This window comes from Esox lucius, chromosome 6 (assembly GCF_011004845.1).
Source record: "Esox lucius isolate fEsoLuc1 chromosome 6, fEsoLuc1.pri, whole genome shotgun sequence".
Taxonomy (NCBI): domain Eukaryota; kingdom Metazoa; phylum Chordata; class Actinopteri; order Esociformes; family Esocidae; genus Esox; species Esox lucius.
This window is the reverse complement of record NC_047574.1, coordinates 26,534,296-26,555,727: the sequence shown is the minus strand read 5'-3', so window position 1 is coordinate 26,555,727 and position 21,432 is coordinate 26,534,296. Positions and strand designations below refer to the sequence as shown.

Below are 21,432 nucleotides of genomic sequence, written 5' to 3'. Positions count from 1 at the left end.
TAGACACCATATCCTTAGTCATAATCTTTGGTTTTAAGCCATCTGGAAATGAGAACAGTTCAGTGGTTTGACGTGAGTCAGTGTTGGGGGTAGGGTTGCATGAGGCTTCCCGGTAAGGTTGGGTGGGGGGTTGGCCGGCATGCTGCTCTTCATTAGGCAATGACTTAATGTTAATTTATTACACATCAGCCAGAACCCTGAGCATTCCATTATGCTGTATGTGAAATGTCCACCCAACAGGGGCTCCTGGTCATTCAAAACAAACCGACTCCTATGTCTGACAAAGCTGCACCAGGGTCACATAAACAACAACACAATGTCAAATGAATGCGATCCACTCGGAAGGCTGGACAGAGCAAGGCCTGTTAAGACCTGAACAATTGTTGTGAAAACAATTTAATTTAAATAATATTAACATAATATGTTAAAAAAAATAACGGATCAATACTAACAAAGAAAAACTCTTGCTACGTCATAAGGTGAAACGTGCTCACTGGGCTTTGGCCACACCCCTTACCAGGAAGGCGGTTAAAGCTCACTGACAATGTTGTTTGTGTGTAACTAACCTAGTGCTCTCTGTCAAGTGTTGTTGCTGGTAATAGTACAATTCCTTTCTGTGCAAATATGAGATGCTTTTAGTTTCTTCCAAACAATATTTTTTTCTGATTCTGTAGAAATGGAAGGGGCCTACAGAACTGGACTTGCTACTAATTCCACTCCAATACACATTGAGCGAGACATCTTTAGACCTCAGTAGCTGTGGGGAGTATCTGTGTCGGAAGTGTCACATGTCACCTTCCAAGGCGACAATATTTTTAACTAGGTACAATACAGAAAAAAATATTTCCAAGGAAAATCCGGCATCAAGTCTCACAGAGTATGTTGTTTACCTGGTAACTAACATGGTGCTCTCCATTGAATAAGTGTAGTTGCAGAATTGTTTTGTGCCAAATGTTTTTAGTGTCTTCCCAATTATCCTTTTGGAAGGAAAGACAGAACCACACATGCCGATTCCACCGAGTACACATTTAGCGGTCCTTTAGACCTGAACACACATCATTAGACCACAGAATCTGTTGGAGGACCTGAGTTACAATATGAAAGAGACATGGCCTCATTTAACTGAGTTACATAGAGTAGACCCTAACTAGTAGTGCTGATATGCAGATGAAAATGTCACGACATGAGATAGGTTGTCAAAATGAATACAACAACAAACCAGCACAAGTATTGCCTGTATATTTTATTTTATGTACAGTACATGTAAAAAATAAAAAATAAAAAAAATAGACAATAACATTGACCAAGAGCAGACAGCCATGTTGCTCATCAAACACGGGAATTTCCTGACATCCGCTTCCATCTTAATCATAAACCAGAATTAGCCCCCCCCTTCTCCTAAAGAGTCAAACGAAGCCAAAGGGATTCAAAATGGAACACAAAAGCAACAGGAGCTCTGGGTCGTGTTCATCAGGGCTCACAACAGAAACGTTTTGCAACAGAAAACTAAAAAAAACAATGAGCAATTCATGCTGAACAAGTCTAGGTAGACTTTGCCCATCCCCCCCCACCCCCATTTGGTGCCTCCTGAACTACCCATGGTTCCTGTTTCTGCTGTCTCCCCCTTTCCCTCCTTTCAACAGTGCTGCTTTCAACTCTATGGTAAATAAAGGTGGATCCTGGAGCCTCCCACTCCAGACTGTAGTGTGAAAACCTGTAGCCAGAAATACACTTCCAGAGTAGCCACCTACCTCCCATACCCCTTTACCACTCAAAAAGTTGAATTCACAGTATTCTTACAGCAGTTCCGGGTGTCTATAAAGCTTTAATTGATGCATAGGGTTTGACACTTATCCACTGCCTCCAGTGGAAACATTTGATGAGGATAGAACTGGGGTGAGTTAAGAGAATGTACAAAGACACACCAAGACCAAAATGCAAGAATACAGTGTACACAACCACCCCTGAAAAAAAGGTTAAATCTCTGGTGTCCCAAAAATTAAATAAAAAAAAAAAAAAGTCATCTCCAAGGCCATGGATAGTCAACGTTGAGACATTTGAACTCAGGTTGCCTCTCAGAGCTGCAACTCCAGTTAGTGATAGGACAACGAGCCTACAGCAGGCCACCAAGGTACAGATAAAGTGCTTTTCTTTACATGACATTAAATAATTAAAGTGAGTACAACTGAACTCTGGGATCTCTCAACGACAACCTATACATACTACACTTCTATGGTATTCAAACCAAAATGAAATGAAAGAGACAGAGAGACATCAATGTTTCAAGAATGTAGAAATAACATTACATTGACATATCCAACTAGCAATGCTGAAGAAGGCTACAAGGATGAAACTCTGGAAGATGGAAGAAACTACAGCTCTTTCTCTGGATGAATTGATGTTATGTTCTCATTTTTGGAAAATAAGTGTAGAGTAAGACTTTTCACCGGAAATGTTGTGGATGTACATTTTCCTGGTCTGTTCAAAGAGTTGATGGGCTTCCAATAAGGATGGCACTGGGACAGAACAGATCAGACAAGGCCCTCTGACTCTGAAGGACGTTCATAAAAGCAGCAGTACGGAGATCTTATGGGATTGTACAAAGGTCAACTTAAATTGTTATGGATAAATAGTTACAGATAATAAATACATTCGTATTGGTAGTGTTTTCCGATTCAGTTCTATTGAAATACGGTTAAATCAAAAACAAAACAAAAAAAAATATTCCTTGTAGTTCATTCCATGCCTTTCTTGCTCCCTTATTCAGTCAATGACAGTCCACCTGGGCAGCCATTTTACTCCAGCCACAAGGGGGGGAAAGTTGTATAAATAGCGATCGTGGCAACTGCACAGGCTTCCATTCTTTCTCCCAGTGATAGATGACTCAAGTCTGAGAGGTTCTTGAAGCCACAGAGAAGACCATTCTTCTGTCTTCAGACTCTACAGAGAGTAAGATGAGACAAGATAAAAGGCAAGAGAAAGAAAGGGATAGAAGAACAGAGAAATGAGCAGGGCAGTCTGGTTTCACATGGAGGGACATTCTTCAGACCTTGACATAGTACGGAGAATTATGCATGTTTACAAAACATACGGATTCAGACTTGACATTTAAAAGATATGGAACATTTCAAATCCCAACCCAATACACTATCCTCCACCATCTTACTATATTCAATGAGGTATCCAACGCATTTCAGTTCATTTATTCTGGATAGCTGACATGGGAAAAAACCCTATGATTTCAAGAGAACAGCTTCTAGCTGTGATTTATGAAGTGAGCCATGTCCCAGTGTACTGTCACATTGCTACAGGGGCTTCAACAGAGCAAACAGTGACCCTGGGCGCTGTCTGGCCATATCTTATCAACCTAAGACAATATTTAACTCAGGTGAAGGTGTGTGTGTGTGTGAGAGAGGGGCTGGATGCATTGCAACATGGGGCCTGAGTCCAGACAATCACCAAAAAGATTCATATGACCAGGCCGTCTCACAGCTCCACAACAACTAATCAAACAAAATCATGAAACTTGAAAGGTTGGCATTTGATAATCTTGTGCAACCATACCTTCTAAAAGCAAAGAATGTTGTGTTAGCCAAAACAGTCAAACAGGCGAATAGCTTCCAGAGGCCATACTGACTGGACGGTCCATTCCAAGAACACTTCCCCAACTGACTGAACTATAGCCTTTGTTAGGGCCATGAGGAATCCTGCTCTTTTTTACTCCATCCTCTTTTTCAAAACCTTATCATTTGTTCTAATTGTAAATGTCTTGCCGTCAGTATACCCATTTTAGTGTAGTCTAAAACAGTGTTTCTCAACCCTGCTCCTGGAGGCACCCCACCCTGCATGTTCTAGATCTTTTCCTGCTCTGTCACATGATCAGCTCATTATCAAGTCCTTTATGAGCTACATCAGGTATGTTAGGGCAGGGAGAGATGTAAAACATGCAGGGCAGGGGAGCGTCCAGGAGCAGGGTTGAGAAACACTAGTCCAAAAGACGGACACTGTTTAGATTTAGATTTCAACATTAAAAAGATAAATATATTTAATGCTATTTAGACATTGTGTTTGGAACAAATACATCTTAAAACAATTTCCAGAGTGGGCTCTGAGGTATTTCAAAGCTATGACTCATAACATCCATTGTAAGTCAGTGGCTAATCACAGCTCTTCTTTTTAGGATGGCACATTCTGTTATCTAATGTAGCAGATGTAAAAGAAACGCCTGAGCGGAGTTGCAGCATCCAGTTATCAGAGAGAAACGGAATCTGGGCTGATGACTTCATCCCTGAAATCCTCTTTGAATCCATTTTCCCCATTCACTATGTTGATGGGGCTGATAATGAATCCTAAACTTGTAGCAGCACAGAGCTCGTTCTGTGATTTAAATTTTTTTTAAAGAATTATTTGAGCATTAACCATTTCAAAAAAGTTTCTGTGTCACTGCTAGAATCACAGCTAGTTTAAGTTGTTGACTGTCTTTTAGTTTATTTTGAATGCCAAGACACGGCAAGAGTAGTGTGATTGACCACCAAACAGCAAGTGTGGATATATATATTTTTAAAGGTATCAAACTGACTATGGGCCTTTTTACACTATGGTAGAGAGAGAAGATTCCTTATCTTACATCATTTGCATAACATTTAAGTTTACATTGGAATGTAATGCCAGATAATTCAGGAACACGTGAGCAACAACTTGACCAGACCCTTTTTTCTTCCAACTATCCTGTTGTCTTTTTATAGGCTACATTAGATGGTGTGCATAAATGATATTTAGCGACCCAAAACCAAAAAATATCAGTAGGCTAATTGCCATTTTCCACCACCTTAGTCACCCTCGATAGGAAAGGTAAAACATTACCCATTTCATTACCCATTACCCAACATTACCCATGTGCATATTACACTGACAATTGTAGATATTGGAGCTTTACACAGGATATGTATATACTGTGAGAGTACTTCTCTCCATGCGCAGGCATGCTTGTTTTTATAGCAAATATTTTCTGCCACTGAATGCGCTTAGTGAAACTCCTGTTTGAAAATAACTAACAGCAACCCAACATTCCAACTGCACGAATATGAAAAGTTCACTTTCGCATCCATAGCCTAAAAATGCATTTGCTAAATCGTATTTTATGCTCTGGTTTGTAAATGAATCTCGTTTCAGTGAACATGTTGTGGACACACCTACGTTTCGCAGTGAGAGGTGAGTAGGGAAGTGATCTCAGGGGTCATGTGACCCACCGCCTTCGCAGCTTCCACAATGGCTCGCCGGTACATTCCTTTCTTCTTGCGGTTGAAGCGCGACCTGAAGAACTCCCGGAAGGGGGATAGTTTGGCGACGGATAGATGAGAGGTGGTGGGCGAGCCGAACCAAGCCACCTTTGCCTCTGGCCATTGGGCCTCGCAGTTAACGGACTCCTCCTTGCGTATGCCGCTGATGCTGAGCACCCTGGCTGGCCACCAGGGGAAACCATGGATCTTCCCCCACACCACGTCCCCCACGGCCACCGCGTGACCCTCCTCTGTCACGCACTTGGTCATGCTGCGTGTGTGCAGGCGAACTGTGAGCGGCGGCACTGTCTTGCTGTCGTCTCGCGAGGACGAGGACACGGACGAGATGTGCTCGCCGGGCGCCAGATCGCAGAGCTCCGGGGACGTGCCGTCTGAGCTGAAGGATTTAGACTCGTCCAGGCTGTCGGTGCTGCACACAGATATGCTTGAGGAGTCCGCCTTCCTCTTGCGGAAGTTGATGAGGAGTGTGAGGTCACCGTGGCCTCGGTCGGCCTCCTCGCCGGAGCTCCCCGACCATAGCTCCATCGGGGTCTTTTCTCCAGAGTCCTCTGAGTGTGGCAGCGGACCGGGAACGGGAACCCTTGTGCCCTTTCTTCTCGGATGTTCCAGCAGCTCCGCCTCGTACATCGTCAGGCTGTCCTCCCCATCTCCCAGGGTCCTCACGCGGATCTTGGGGGAGGGCAGGTCCAAGCCGGTTGTCAGGGGCCTGGGAAGCTTGAGTTTCGGAATGGAAACGGTCAGACCCGTCCTGGTGGCATCCAGGATGTGACGCTGCTCCTGGCTCTGGGTTAGAGCGGCGGGCTCAGGCAACTTGCTCTGGTGGTCACCCAGACCATTCGACATCAGCTGCTTTGGGCAGAAGGGCTTAACTGAGCCGTGGACCCGAGCTGGGATCTTCATGACTTCACCCTTGCCCTGCGGAGTGCTGTAGGAGATCTTGATCACCGGGCTGTGGGGAATGCACGGAACCGCAGGGAACTTTGGCTCATCGTCCTTCTTGTCCTTCCGAAGCCGCTTGCTGTCATAGGTGGCGGGGCCGTTCTCCCGCCTCTTGTTATCCTTTCCAGTGTCCGCGTCGTCTTTAGTAGCCACCTTGATGGACCTGTCTTTGGAGTCCTCGTCACTCTGCGGCGCATTCTCTTTCCTCGACGCCTTGGCGGTAGACATGCCATCCTTGCCGTCCTCGTCACTGTTCAGAGAGTTCTTACACTTTTCGCACAACACCTGACGGGGGCGGAGCCGGATGGTGCTCACAGTCATCTGCCCAGGCTCCCGGGAGCGCCTCTTCTTCCTCTTGATTGTTCGTGGTGGGGGCTGCGGTACCCATTGACCGTAGCTGTGACGAACCCATATGGGCTGAGGGAAGGGAGCGCCTACAAAATAAGGAGGGTATGGAGCCTGCCCAGCTGGCACTGGTGTGGGTAGAGGGACAGGGACGTGGGCACCTGCTGGATAATTTTCAGGCAGTGAGTTTTCATCCTTTGGTCTATGATGCGAATCCTTGCTGGGAGGTTTAGTAACAGACTCCTCCCTTAGGACTTCAGGGATTTCACAACCAGGTTTCAATGCAGGACATTCCACTGGTTTCGTTGTGACCTCCGGTAAACAGAAAAGGCCAGTCCTAAAAGAAAAATGGCAGAGCATGTTTTATTTAGTGTGTTTTATAGGACTGGGTTACATTACATCCAATAATCAAATCTTCATCACTCCACATTCTGTAGGGGTAGGGCTTGACATTAAATTATTTATCCACAGATCTACTTCTGAAAAGTCTGTGTATTTGCAAGAGCTTTGCCGCTTGAAAGGGGTGATCTTGTTACTGTTTTAACCCTTTAAGTTATTCAAGAGGATGGTATTGGTTTTCTACTATCCACAGTCTAGGAAATTGTAAAACACAGAAATTAGAAGTATTCAGAGGATAAGATACTGCGGCAACTTTAAAGCAAGCCACGTTCATTAAGACATTCAGTTCATGTAGCTGTGGCAGACAGCATGTTAATCAAACAACAGATGCTTAATGCTTCTATAGCAGATGTTAATGCTGTAAACAAGCTACTTCATGAAACCCACTCCCATTTCCTAATGCAAAGTGTTCTATGTTGTTTTTTATTCCCAATTTGAATACATAAAGTAATCTAAAAAGGTTTTCCTTTGTTAAGTCACAGCACTTTCCACTCATCAGCTGTATTCGCTTTACTACTCGAGTAAGAAACAAGCAGGTTGTTGTCCACCTAGCTAGCCTATTCCCTAGGGTTCAAATCACAAACACTGGAATGTCTGTGTCGTTTCTTGGTAAACTGTTCTTTTTTTGTATGCCAGTGGCCCTTTAGATGGAATATGTCCAACCCTGGCTTCTGTCCAAAGAGAAAGGTAGCTGACAGCAGCCAAGGCAGCAACATGGCTGTGCTCTGCTGTCAGTCAAGGCAGACAAAGAGAACAGGACGCCCAGGAGCCCCCCTCCATTCCATCTGACTGAACAAAAACAATCCCATGAATCACTCGGGATTCGGAGAGCCAGGAGATTCACTTGTTTTCACATCACTGTCTGCTGGGTGCTGGTTTGTTTTGAGATTATTAATTAAAGCACATTTAGGAAGCCCAAAAGGCGTTTCCCATGAGCAGGTAATGCTGGCGCCTATCATTAAAAGGCTTGTTGAGGCCTGTTACCTGATCTTGGAGGAGACCTTTAAAAACTCTTCTTGACCAACAGAACCTCAATAATTGCCATGATTGACATAGACAGCATAGAGTACACAAAGTCCTGGCCTAGGCTTTCTACAAGGACATAGCGGTTAACCAGCCACGACTCAAACATTGCTGCCATTTAATGTTGTGTACCTTACAACTAGATTCAGAGATCCTGCAAAATAACATATCACATGAAAACTGGAGAAACACAATGAAGGGAAATGCATTTCTATAAACCTGAGGGAAAAACTCACATTTTGACACCGACAAGTCAAAATAGGCCTGTACACCAAACTGTTCTTTGTTTAAGCCTAGTTATTTTCCATGGGGGAAGGTGAATCTCAGGGCCTTTGGAGTAATCGATCATGGAAAAGGGTAGGCCTCAATCTACGTCTTAATGACAGAAAAAGCTAGTAAGATTCTAATGGTATGATTCTGAGTCTATAAATAAATAAACACTCTGGTATTTAGTGCATACTAGGTGCAACACAAGGCCAGTACATGTGACTGTAGACTCCTGGTGTGACATGCTGCACACCAGATAATTCATTTCACTTATGAATAACAATCATTTGAAGAACATTTTATACCTTACCTCTATGGTTAACACCCTATATAATGGGCCTATATTTGATTCCTAGCCAACATCATGTACCGGTTGTTCACCCTTTGTCAAGCACAAAGTAGGCCTAGAGCCTAGTTGTGCTGCTGTCTGTAATCAAGTGCCAATCGTCAACAGCATAACAGCTATATGTGTCGTCTTATTTAGTGTTAGGTCAATCATTTATAAATAGGCCTGGCAACACTAATTATAATTGTCAGGGTCAAATTGTATGAGTTTCAACAGGGGCCTACAGTAAAAGCACCAGGATTAGGCTACATAATAATTGTAATGCCCATCACTTAATAACAATTTAAGTATGCAAATATATTTTTACAGTTAGCTTGGTAGATTATAATAGGCAAGCACATTTTTCAAAGTGATTCATAAAAATCCTGTTTCAGCAAGGCCTGGCATAGTTGGATATATTGTTGCCAGTGTAGCCAACAGTGATCTACCGTTAGTTAGCTAGTTACAGAAGGTAACAATGAGATATGAAGGTAACAACGTAGACTTAAAGTGTATTGAAATGCCCATCACGTTTACTTTAGCAGAGTGGCTACCTTAATCTAAATTACACTGTAACCAAAAGTGTTAATGCTATAAATATGTTGGATGTGAACGTGGGTAAACCAGATAGTTAGCTGGCTAACTAGCATATTAGCTGGCTGAAACCCCATTGAGTCTTTGTATGAAGGCCCATGTGTAGCTAACGTTATAGCTAGCAGGTTTAGCATGCTACATTAGCTAGCTAACATTAGCTGACTAGCTAATTACTTGGTGATAAATGTGTAAAATGATTCAACGAAATAAGACTCACTTTTTGTTGCAATCGAGTAATATCCCCATGTAACTCCTTTCTTGATAGGTAAGTGTCACCACGAGTGTATCGTTAACTATTTGATCGATAGTGACAGGAATCCGAGAGCCGGCCCGCAGATCCTCGGCAACAGCCTCCATATTTTCCGACGTGAGGTGTCCGGCTTGGCGGTACTCCATCCCGGCCGCGGGAGCCACGATCGCCTCGCTAAAGATGCTACTCCCTTCTACTTTCGAGCACGGGAGGCTACACCAGTGCACGAAATGACGCCATCGCCCCCACCAAGTCAATTACAACAGTTCTACCACTGGTGACATCACACAAAGACAGAGGAGAGACATCTTTTGAGATTGCCCCTCTGTCTTGCTTGAAATTGTACCATTTGTCTTTCAGTTTACTGCTGACTCCAATATAGTTACAGTTCAGAAAACGTTGCTATTTCATTATAAGCTGTTTTTTTAACTAGCCATGTCTTCTCTGCTGATTTACTGACAAGCATCCACCCTTCTTGGAATGGATGTTTTTATTTATTTGTACTTCTTGACTTATCTTCTTTACGATTACATTTTTACTGTGCCATTACCAACTGAATGTAGACTACACTTCTAAACTTCAGTGCCACCATTACCACTAAGACATTTTGACTATAGACAAACAGTTAAGTTGTGTAAGTATACATGATCAGTCACTGGATAACTGGATAACACCATACAGGTGCAGGCACTTCAAAATACAGTGACTTAGACTACTCATACTGTTATACATTATGGGACAGACTGACTTAAGGAATTATGTTTGCTTTACTTGGAATACAAGCAGATTGAACATAACTTATTACATATATTTGTGTATGTGCGTGAATGTGAAACAGACAGAAGAGCAGGGTATAGCACCATGCTGTGGGCAAATTAAGAACACTTCACAGTGGTGGAACACATCTGAGCTGTTTATTATTGGTTATTGCATACCATTGTAAATTACTAAACTTGTTTGCAGGGTGCCTTTATTCCACCCACTGTAGTAGTACTTGTTCACATTTAATTAATACTGCAACTATTTTATATGTCAGTATAGGCTTATTGAACACTAATACGTTTATTTGTCATAGCATCTTGGTGAGTTTTCCCCAGTAAATGCTAAGAATCGATACTCAATGTCTTGGTCCCGTTTTATCTGAGCGAGTTCTGACTGCAACCCTTTGGCCTGAAACAGAGGCAAATTAACAAAATTACAATTAAAAAAATTGCCAGATATTTATTCAAATCCTGGGGCTTATTTGTAATTGAGCAATGAAAAAGACTGATTGGTTCCCTTTTCATACATTAAAAGAGTAACCTACTTCCTCAATTTCTCGCCTTGCTGCATCTGTCTCCTCTTGGGCGTTACCGCCTGGCCTTCTGTGTCTTTCCTGCATCATTTGAACATGGCTTCTGATACGCAGCTCAAAATCTCTGTCCCTGGCCTCCCTGAGATCACATAGGTCAAGGGTCAAATACATTCCACCATCCCACAAACAAAGCTTTTAGTATCATTGCTTGATGTGGTTATCATACAGTAGGGTGTTAAATGCTAAAGGCGTACTCTAACATCAATAGGTACAGTAATTATAAAGGAAAGTTGAACAAGACTTTCACCGAGGGGATAACATACTATTGTACTGCTGTACAAACAGCCTCTTTCCACAAGATGCCTCTCAACATCTTTGAATGATTTGCCATTGCTTCAGTTGGTGGCAGCTGTAAGTGGTTCTTTGGCATGATTTTACCACAGTGGTAACTGTCCCTGTTATCTGTATTATACCTGACTTCCTGGTGCTCCTTATAGGACATGGTTGATCTCTGTTTCTGGATCGTCATTGGTGGGGAGTTGAGGGTCTTGACCACACCATGTTCAGAAACACTACCGTCTGTCGCATATGGAGCTTTAATTTCTATCTGTAACAAAGACATACATTTCTATAAAATGTTGTTTTCTCTTTATCAAATAAAACTGTGAGCTATGTAGTTATGTATGGATGACAGTGCATTCAGTGACAAAGACTGACTTCTAGCAAAGTAATATCTAGTACATACTATCTGAAACCTGCAGAAAATGTTGAATACTAGATCACAATCTGAATAAATTCAGAATCATATATACTACCCTGTTTCCAAATAAGTAGGGCAGCTGCGTAAAATAAAAACAGAATGCTTCTGATTTGCAAATAATTTAACCCTATATTTAATTGAAAATAGTACAAAGACAACATATCAAATGTTGAAACTGAGAAACGTATTTGTTTATGGAAAAATACATGGCCATTTTGAATTTGATGCCAGCAACACGTTTCAAAAAAGTTGGGACAGGGGCATGAAATAAGGAGACCAATTGCTGTAGTTTTGAAAGTGAAATGTTTTCCCATTCTTGCTTGATATAGAATTTCAACTGCTCAACAGTTCAGGGTCTCCTTTTGTCATATTTCTCGTTTCATAATGTGCCAAATGTTTTCAATGGGTGACAGGTCTGGACGACAGGCAAGCCAATTTAGTACCTGGATTATTTTACTACGGAGCCATGCTGTTGTAATACGTGCAGAAATGTGGTTTGGCATTTTCTTGCTGAAGTAAGAAAAGCCTTCCCTGGTTGTCACGATATGTTGCTGCAAATTCTGCATATATTCAGCATTAATGGTGCTTTCACAGATGTGCAAGTCACCCATGCCATGTGCACTAATGCACCCCCATACCATCATGGATGCAGGCTTTTGAACAGTTCTCTGATAACAAACCGGATGGTCTCTCTCCTCTTTAGCTCAGAGGACACAGCATCCTTGATTCCCAGAAATAATTTCAGACTACAGGACAATTTTCCAATCCATCTTAAATGAGCTCGAGCCCAAAGAAGACAGCAGCGTTTTTGGATCTTGTTTATGCTTGCGTACAGAGATTTCTCCGGATTCTCTGAATCTTGATTCTCTGAATCTACATAATGATATTATGTAGTGTAGCTGATGAGATCCCCAAACACTTTGCAATTTTTTGTTGAGAAATGCTATTCTTAAATTGCTGCACTATTTGCCTACGCAGTCTTTCACAGAGTGGTGAACCCCTCCCCATCTTTATTTCTGAAAGACTCATCCTCGCTGGAATGCTCTTTTTATACTAAATTATTTTACTGATATGTTACCAATTAATCTAATTAGTTGAGATGTTCCACAAGTGTTTTTATTTTTTTAGCATTACCCAACTTTTCCAGACTTTTATTGCCCCTGTCCCAGCTTTTCTGAAACTTGTTGCTGGCATCAAATTGAAAGTGGGCATATATTTTTCAAGAAACATTAACATTTCTCAGTTTCAACATTTAACATGTTGTATTTGTACTATTTTCTATTGAATATAGGGTTTAAATGATTTGCACATCATTGCATTCTGTTTTTCTTTACATTTTACACAGTGTGACATTTTTGGAAATGGGGTTGTATATGAACGGGGTTGTATATGAACAGGGTTGTATATGAACGGGGTTGTATATGAACGGGGTTGTATATAAGTGGGGTTGTATCAATGTGTATTTGACAAACTGATGTGTGTGCTAGTTGTCTGTGGAATGGTGTTTACCATCTGTGGGGGGGTCTCAAGGTGGACACCCGACTTCAGGATGATTGATCCTGCACACTCAAGGCAGAATGCTCCATTGTTATCTAGGCCAGACGCTGTCTCCAACTTGGACAGCTTCAGCTGAGTGTCCACATAGCCTGATGCTATCTTTTTCAACTTCTGCCAGAAACAAGGATATCCTCTCTCTGTCTACTTCAACTTCACTCAGACAGTTGCCTTACAACAAGAAAGTATTCTTTGAATTCAGATTTTCTCCCTGTCTATTAACTTTTTAACCTTTTCCTCAGGCTGGTGTCAGGCTGCCCTCTTCTGGCTGAGAAGTGAACGTCAGGAAAGTGAAAAAATAAATTTCATAGCAGACACACATACCTGTCTCTCAAGCCTTTCCTGCTTGAGCTCTAATATTTTTTTTGCCTGCATGACCTTAGCATGAGTACGCCATTCCTTGAGGAGCTCTTGACCTCTAAGGAAAAAAGAAGGGCAGAAAGCCTTCTGAGGAATCGAGAACCACATCATCTCTGATCTAAGGTCAGTCTTATCTTGTTTAGGACAAGCTTATATCTCTTATATCTTGCTGTATTCCTTTACCTACCTGTTACTGGCATTGTCATTGGCTTTTGTAGATACATAATGAATTACTCTCCCTTTCTGGGACTATAACATAACCCTGATTTCTGAAACTGCAAGGAGAAAGTTCTCTCTAACTCGGGGACGGAATGACGGTAATACTACTAAATGTCTGTATGTAATTTATAGGATTCAAAAAGCCCCAAATTGAAGTAGCGAGTCATAGGACGCATTTAAATCATTCTGCTATAAATCTGTAAAATTAAACAATAATAACTTACTTTCTTCTTTCCTCAAGAATGGCTTGTTTTTCCCTAAGCTCTCTCATCGCAGCTAGTGTTCTCTCCTCTGACCTCTTCCAATACTGCATGTCCAACGAAGGGAGCTCAGGAAATACATTTCCCCTGGTAAAACAGATCGAAGGAAAATGTTTTTATTTTATCTTTTATTGCTCTCAGAATGGCTGTGTCCCTACAAGGCCTGGGGGACTTAAATCGCAGGCCTCCTCGGAGACTGTAATAAAATGCTCTGACATGGTCCATGCAGTATTCCACAGTCTAGTACAGCGGTTAAGTACAGCGGTTAAGTACAGCGGTTAAGTACAGCGGTTAAGTATGGTTAAACAGCTAAGCAGTACAAAGAAGAGATACTATACACCAGAGGTTCTCAAACCAAAATGGGTATGAGGTACTACACAGTACTCCATTGATGACATTTCTTAATACTTCTTGCCCCATGACAAAATGTGTAGAATGCCTAGAAATTAGCTTAAACTGTAAAATGCTCTGTCCATTGCCAAGAGGTGGGCTTTAAAATGTTCATTCCCAGAGCCAAGTCATAGTTTATTCAGCCCTATACTGACAAATCATAGTAAAACTCCTTTTAAGCTATTTTATATCTCTCTCAGATTTTGATTCTGATTATGAGGGGGAATTTGCTGACACAAAAGTGGTCCCTGCCCCCAAAATATTTCAGAACCAATGCTATACACATAATTTCTCCCATTGCCTAAGAGGAAGAATGAGTGGGCTGACTCCACTTCAAAATATTTTCGCACAAAACCATTAAATGTTTAAACAGTCACACTGTATTCAAAAAAGGGATCTCACAATGATGCAGTGCTATTATGCTAGCCTGGGTTACACCAGGCTATTGCCAGTCTCATCATCATGCAAAAGAGGGAAAAGATGAGTGTCTTTATCAAAATGAACAGTGATCTGAAACACTCAACACATTAATGTTGTCAACTAGGCATCCTGACACATGGACCCCAAACATACAAAATATAAAATTTTCAACTAGTTTTTATTGGGAAGACTGATAAATAATTGTTATCAAATCAGTTATTCAACCCTCTCCTCAGGGACCCCATGCCGTTCCATGTATTTGATCTATTCCAGAGCTAGCTTACCAGATTAGACTTATCAGCTAATCATCAAGCCCTTGATTAGTGAATCAGCTGTGCCTGTTCTGGGCTACAACTAAGTTGTGGAACATATGAGGGTCCCGGAGAAAGGGTTGAATACCTCTGATTGAAAGCAATCACTTCTGCATGTGCAAACATAGAAAATTGCTATTCGAACAGGTGAGAGCAGTTAAATACCAGGTACAAACAAGAAAGTGTTTCAGCGTTCCAAGCCTGAAGTTGAATAATCCTGATATGGAACATACTCATTAATGGTCTTCACATTCTTAAAGATGTCACCTTTGTTTTGTGTGGAGGTCTAGGGAAACACAAACTTTTTTTTTTTACATCAATAAGTATGGTAATTGAGTTTGAAAAGGGGAGTATTGCCTCAACTAGGGTCAAGTCACTTCTCATGTTCTCTCTGAACATCATAATTCAATCAATACGTGACATGCTTAAAGGATAGTGGCTATTCTGACAACTGTTGCCAAACACCAATCTAACCTTTCTCAGTTTTTCAACTGGTGGGTTAGTACAACACTGTTTCCATTTAAACTGAACAGTAAACTTTCTTTCTGGAACATTAAAATGGGCTTAAAGCAGCTGTGCCCTGTGGGCTATAATCTGTACTCAGTCTTATTTTATCTTTTAAACCAGTTTGTCGTTTGAACTGTGGGACTTTTCCGATGGTAGGCAATTTCCAACCAGTGAAAGTGGATCTTTTTTTGGTACTGATGTCAATCCAAGATTTTCAACATTTGGTCGACATATGTCATTGCTAATTTGTATTGAGATGGTAAACTGATGGAATATTAATTTGATAAGTGGATGCAAGTGGCATTCCGGCAACTTCAAGAAAAACAATATTATTTTAGAGTTGTCCTTTTTGTTTAACTGCAAATCTGCTTCTACTGCCTGCCTTCCAGCCTTGCTAACATTTATTCTTATTGTCAGAGCATTGAAGCCCAATCTTGTCAGTACGTAGATAACTTCCTGCACCACTTTATCAGAGGAAGAAACATAGACTGTAATATATGCGTCAACATTGTATCAGTCCTAATATGACATATGAGAGGATGGGCAGCAGAGATGGTAGAGGAAGAGACACCCCCTCCCACATTTCTCTGATATCAATTGATTGACTTGTGCTGCAAAACTAATTTCCTTAGTAATTGACATTTGCGGTCACCATGTGGGAGAATTGGAATCTCATGATGATAGACCAGTTTCGCACCGGTACGGGGTAGATTTAAGTGGAAATTGCAAATGCACTGTATCTGTGGTCTGATTATGGCCCCCGCCACGCAGAGAGACTGCATCAGAGAAGGACATTTCACAGGTTCATTTCTCCTGCTCAGGGAGGGTGGGGTGAGCAGGAAGGGATTATATATGTACACCAGAGCCAGCTGTTCCCTCCTCATCTGAGCATGCCAGATCCCTCTCCAGTATATGTCTTTTGAGCCCGGCAATTAAATTTAAATTTGTTTCCAGCCCTGTTCTACCTCTTTTATATACTGTATTCATGTGTAGGATAAATCTACTGTATACCGTATGCAAATGACAAACATCATTTTCTTCATTTTGTCAACATTAATTTACAAAATGACCAGGTATAATAAGAAATTGCATACAATAAGTGCTATTATAAGAAAAACTGGAATACCTTGGATTTCCAACCATATGCCATTAACTGTTAGTGAGGACAATGTTTTGTGATATAAGTTAGAAGTCAATGGAATTGAAACATTCTAATTTCTTTGAAAGTTGCTAACAGCCTACAATTCAAATGAACTACAATTTCCTTTACAACTAGGTATATCAAAACCAAACAAAAGCTAATTGGACCCATTAGAGATTTTTAGGACACATTGTGAAATCCACACTCGGTTCAGGAGGTAAAGGATCCCTCTCTGGCCACTGAGCATAAGTGGGGGTGTTGAACCTAACAGTTAATTAGGCGTGGCTGCTTCCTGCTGTCTGACTGGTTTAGCTAATATACTACAATAAAGTAGCAAGCAGCTACACAAAACGGTATTGTGTGTTAACGAATCTACTAAATCTGTTGTCAAGTTTGGATACACCTACTTACGTTGAATGGTTGCAACCAATCAGCACAATTAGCTGTTTTGATACACCCAGTTGTGTTGATCCTCCCAACTGTTTTATAACACCCACTTTTAGACCTACTTGATGCATGCAGAAATGCCTACTTAGCTTGCCATGCTAAAAATATATTTTGGGCCCCTATATTCCTCTATTTCTGTTGAAGGAACCTTTATGAATTTACCTTTTAATGGTGGGCAGGGTGTGGGTCTTATGGTCTCTAACACTCTCTGATGTTCTTGGGAGGCATGAAAGAGAGACTGTAAAGCCTAATTCAGCCTTATCCATTTGTATCATCTTCTGCCTTAGCTCTCTGAATTTCCGCAGTTCGTCTTCATCCACCATTTCTTCACAGGCATCCATACTGGATTTCACAAGGTCTGTCAACTCTAGCTTCTGCACTTGGGGCATGTCTGCAACTAAAACATAAATAAAACTTTGCTTGAAAACATATGCAATATAAAAATTATGTTGCAAACAATTACTGTTTCCTATTTTTCCTTTAGATCTATGTTGAAATCAAAGTTTCCATGTAAATGAACCCAGAGTAAGCATAACCTCTCATCCACGAAATAACATGATGAAATCTGGTATGACATGTTCTAAACACCAGCATATTGCCCTGGTTGCAACAACATAAAATCCATCAAGATTAAATAAATGTACCTATATATAGACTAATATATACACATATGTATGAAGTTTTTAAATCGGAGAAAACTGGCCACGACATATTACTGCAAAGGGGTTTGACATTTGGATTGGATTTCTCCCTCACCTCCTCCCCTCACCGTTCTCTTTTTGTTGATAACAAGCCCCCCCAGGGACCTGAATGCTCCCAGAGTCTTTCCCCGTTACAGTAATTACAAAATAATGTGTCCTACGTGTAGGCTTTTTGTTGAGGGTTGAATTTGGGTATTCATGATAATCAGCCATGGACGTTTCATGCCAGTAGTTGATGACAAAGTCGCTGTGTGAAAACCCCACTATCATCATCAATCATTTTAATCTGGCTAAAATTACTGCAGGGGTAGAGTTGCCCAAAATGTCTGCCTGCTGTATGCGCAAGTGAACACAAGAGACTGCTGAAGTGGAACCAGTACCACAATCTATTTCAGTGGCCAGCCATCCTATTTTATACACAATAAAATGCCAGTAGTGTTTGGAAGAGTACACATCAGACACTATGCCTTTTACATTGTTCAACATCAACGAGTGTCAGTACAGTCATCCTTTTCATTCACCTAGAAGAGAGCTACGCACGCTAACCGGTCGTTTGGCCATTGCACCCCGCAGGTATTGGAGGATGCATTGGAGGCCCTGCTGCATGACCTCTTGGGGTGGAAACTTGATGGGGCAATGCCTCAGACTTAGGGCCTTGAGAGAAATCACATTGCCTGAGAAGTACAAACATACATAAATCCTAATGCAGTAGACACCTGGAGATGGGACACTGAAGAATAAGCTGGGGTGTAAAACCATGACATGCTACAATCTACTCTAAATGTAGGGAAAATTACATCCTAGACACCAAGTTATTCTAGAATTTTGATGCAACACTGTACATTACAGTGATGTTCTTGTGTAAAGAAAATACATTTGCAGAGGGAACAAAGTTTGACTCACCCAATTCCAGTGGAAGCTCCATGATAGGATTCCCTTCTAGCAATAATGTCTTCAGACATCTGTATCAACCAGGGAATAAGTAAATCCAATGAAATCCACAGCATATTTATTATACAATCTACAAAATATGTTTTCCCTGTACAAACAACAAAATAATACCTGTGCAAACCAATTTCCACAGGAAGGGATGTGATTTGGTTATTTCGCAGATCTAACCACACCAAGTTTGGCAAACTGGTGAACAGTGTATCAGGAAGCATTGATATTTCATTACCTTCAAGATACAAATTCTTAAAGACAACAGAAAGGTAGAGTAAGAGAGGATACAATCAGCTTTGAAAAACATGAGTCAAATGTCAGAATCCTATTCTTCACCTACTTTTAAACTAGCAGACTTCAAAATGTGATCTGCAATGTCTTTTAAGTTTCTTCGGCTTAAACATAAGGTGTCAGATGCAACATATTCATTGATTGGCATAGGTCCAACACACACTGGAATGTGCAGGATTTGCGTTTTAACTGCATTATCACCACAATCGAGGCTTAAATGAAGGTCAGTAATGTCCTCTTCTAGTAAGGAGGACATTGATGTAGTGCAGTTATCTTCTTTAGTAGTCAGTAAACTGTTGTATCCTGGCATCAGTCCATCATGAAAGTGTAATTTCCAATCATACTGTCAAAAAACATGTTGGCTAGAAAGAAAAAGAAAACTTCAGTCATTGAAACAAATATTTTAGTTAGCCTAAACAATCTGAAAGTCCAATAAATTCCCAGGCACGCCTTTGAAAGTGATATGTTAAAGCTTTCTTCCTGACTATTAGTTCAAACAGTATAACGTCGTTCGCGAAATCAGGCACACGTTAATATTCCTCTAATTCCATTTTTGCCTACAGTTACTAAAGTAGTGTACAGTAGACTTCTGTACTACTTAAACGACATCTGTGTAACAAACATTGGCTAGTAAGAACAGTACAAAAAACATTGCGTAATGATTGCAAGAATACTACAGTTCAGTAGAAGTGGAAGTTGAGGAATTCAGGTTGCTCCAGCATCACAATCATCACATCCCTGCCACATAGACAGGACACCATTAGATGCACATATCAACAGAACGATAAATATACAGACAGAATCAGATATAATGTTAGCTGAAGCGGTCGTCTTAATTTGCATATATTAGCCTAACACAATTATATTGTGGAATATTGTACATTCACATATCACTGAAATGCATAAGAAAACCTTGGTTGCATGTTTATCAACAATTTCACGTACTTTCATTGAATGTTTAGAGACTATTAACAAATGTCTGTAGTTAGCTACAAAAGCTAACGGTAGTTAATCTAGTTACCTGGTTTTATCCAGCGAGTCGTGTAACCAACTATTACCATGGCAACCCCGGCATGGTGGCAGGACAGGACAACTACGGGGTGTGTCAGTAATCAAAAAGCGCATGTAATGCTTTAACCAGAAGTCATTTCAGTCACTTCCTCGGTCCAGTTAGAGTAAGAATAGCGCAAAATAAATACTTTTTTTGTTGCCATACTTTGGTATTTTAAACATATTACTTTGGTATTTTAAACAAGTTTATGAATGATATCAAACGCAATATTTACATTTAAAATATATGAATATTTTATTAATTTACTCAGACCCAGCGTTTACAGCTAAATATTTTGAGGCTCAAGAAATAAGATACATAGCAAACTTCAAATACTTAGCAAAAAATGCAAATGTAAAGAGTTGGTCCCATGTGTCATGAGCTAAAATCTATGGTTCAAAAATGTGCCAGCCCAGGACCTCAACCAGCATCTTCACCTGCTTGTCTGAGACCAGCAACCCAGACAGCTGATGAAACTGTGGATGTTGCAATGAAATAATTTCTTCACAAACTGTCAAAACACATCTCAGGGAGGCTTACCTTTGTGCATGTTGTCCACACCAAGGTCTTAACCTGACTGTCGTTCAGTGTTATATTGAAGTCTGTTGATAAATTCACCTTCGTTGTTGACCACTGGCACACTGCTGATGTGTGTTCTTTACGGATGAATCACAGTTTTTATTGTACTTGGCCATAACTCGTAAAATCTCTGATATTGTTGCATGTTGCATTTATAGGTTGGCTGCATGTGTCTACTTCAGTTGAGGACACAGAATGGTAAATCCTTTTTATCATAGCTTATATTATGTTGCTTATTATAGATTATCTCAGTGTTAAGGTGGACAGGAGAATCTCTGCTTGGCTTTAAGATTATGAGGCAGTCTAGGACAAGTAACCAGATGTTTTAAGGTCTGCCTTTTGTGGTTGCCTGCAGGAGGCTTAAGGGACAGACATAGAGAGGAAAAGAAAGCGACAGAGAGACAGGAAAGATGTGTGTGTGTCTTAATTGGCTGTTAATTACTCTTGGTATTATTAAGTAAACATCTAATAATGTACAGTAAAGTAATAAAGTACTTGACACAAGACCGGTGCACAACTATTTAAGTTTAGTTTTCTATTTATTTATAAAAAACAATAGATGGCTCAATATGATGAGATGGTCATTGTTGACTTGGAGACAAATGGTTGGTCTACTCCTGTTACCAGTTGGTTTTTCAGACCTTGAATGAAAGTAGCAGGCCACAAAGGCATTCCACATCCATAGCAGTCATACTGTAGTACTGGACCTCCATGGGTTCCTCTACTGCAGATAAATATATCGGATGTAAAGTTAATTTGATCA

General features: G+C 40.8%; 2 protein-coding genes across 9 annotated transcripts in view; both read right to left on the bottom strand.

Annotated features, from left to right (window-relative positions):
• The window catches only part of pwwp2b (PWWP domain containing 2B), a 52,646-nt gene extending 42,402 nt beyond the window's left edge, over positions 1 to 10,244 (bottom strand). Inside the window, exons 1-3 of one of the 3 annotated variants that reach the window (XM_010870258.4) lie at positions 9,410 to 10,241; positions 5,193 to 6,921; positions 1,229 to 2,940 (exon numbers count right to left, since the gene is read on the bottom strand). In XM_010870258.4, coding sequence (XP_010868560.1) covers positions 5,193 to 6,921; positions 9,410 to 9,588 — 1,908 coding nt within the window. In that variant the 5' untranslated portion in view covers positions 9,589 to 10,241 and the 3' untranslated portion in view covers positions 1,229 to 2,940. Of the gene's footprint in view, positions 1 to 1,228; positions 2,941 to 5,192; positions 6,922 to 9,409 lie in introns of those variants that run through there. The other 2 variants (XM_010870257.4, XM_010870256.4) reach the window with 2 other exon arrangements.
• A 95-nt stretch (positions 10,245 to 10,339) lies between these two features.
• On the bottom strand, positions 10,340 to 20,137 carry LOC105010718 (leucine-rich repeat-containing protein 27). Of its 6 annotated transcripts, XM_034292774.1 has the most exons (13): positions 20,061 to 20,137; positions 19,717 to 19,777; positions 19,089 to 19,401; positions 18,869 to 18,999; positions 18,710 to 18,768; positions 18,353 to 18,480; positions 17,268 to 17,502; positions 13,854 to 13,976; positions 13,375 to 13,468; positions 13,006 to 13,164; positions 11,210 to 11,343; positions 10,749 to 10,875; positions 10,340 to 10,612 (listed from the first exon to the last, which is right to left on the bottom strand). In XM_034292774.1, exons 5-13 carry the CDS (start codon positions 18,766 to 18,768, stop codon positions 10,505 to 10,507), a joined length of 1,167 nt encoding a protein of 388 aa, XP_034148665.1. In that variant the 5' UTR covers positions 18,869 to 18,999; positions 19,089 to 19,401; positions 19,717 to 19,777; positions 20,061 to 20,137; the 3' UTR covers positions 10,340 to 10,504. The 6 variants fall into 6 exon arrangements, with proteins under 6 accessions (XP_034148665.1, XP_034148664.1, XP_034148667.1 ...); XM_034292773.1 differs by lacking the exon at positions 19,717 to 19,777 and having other exon boundaries at positions 20,061 to 20,127; XM_034292776.1 differs by lacking the exon at positions 19,717 to 19,777 and having other exon boundaries at positions 19,241 to 19,401; positions 20,061 to 20,127.
• Positions 20,138 to 21,432: the final 1,295 nt, after the last annotated feature.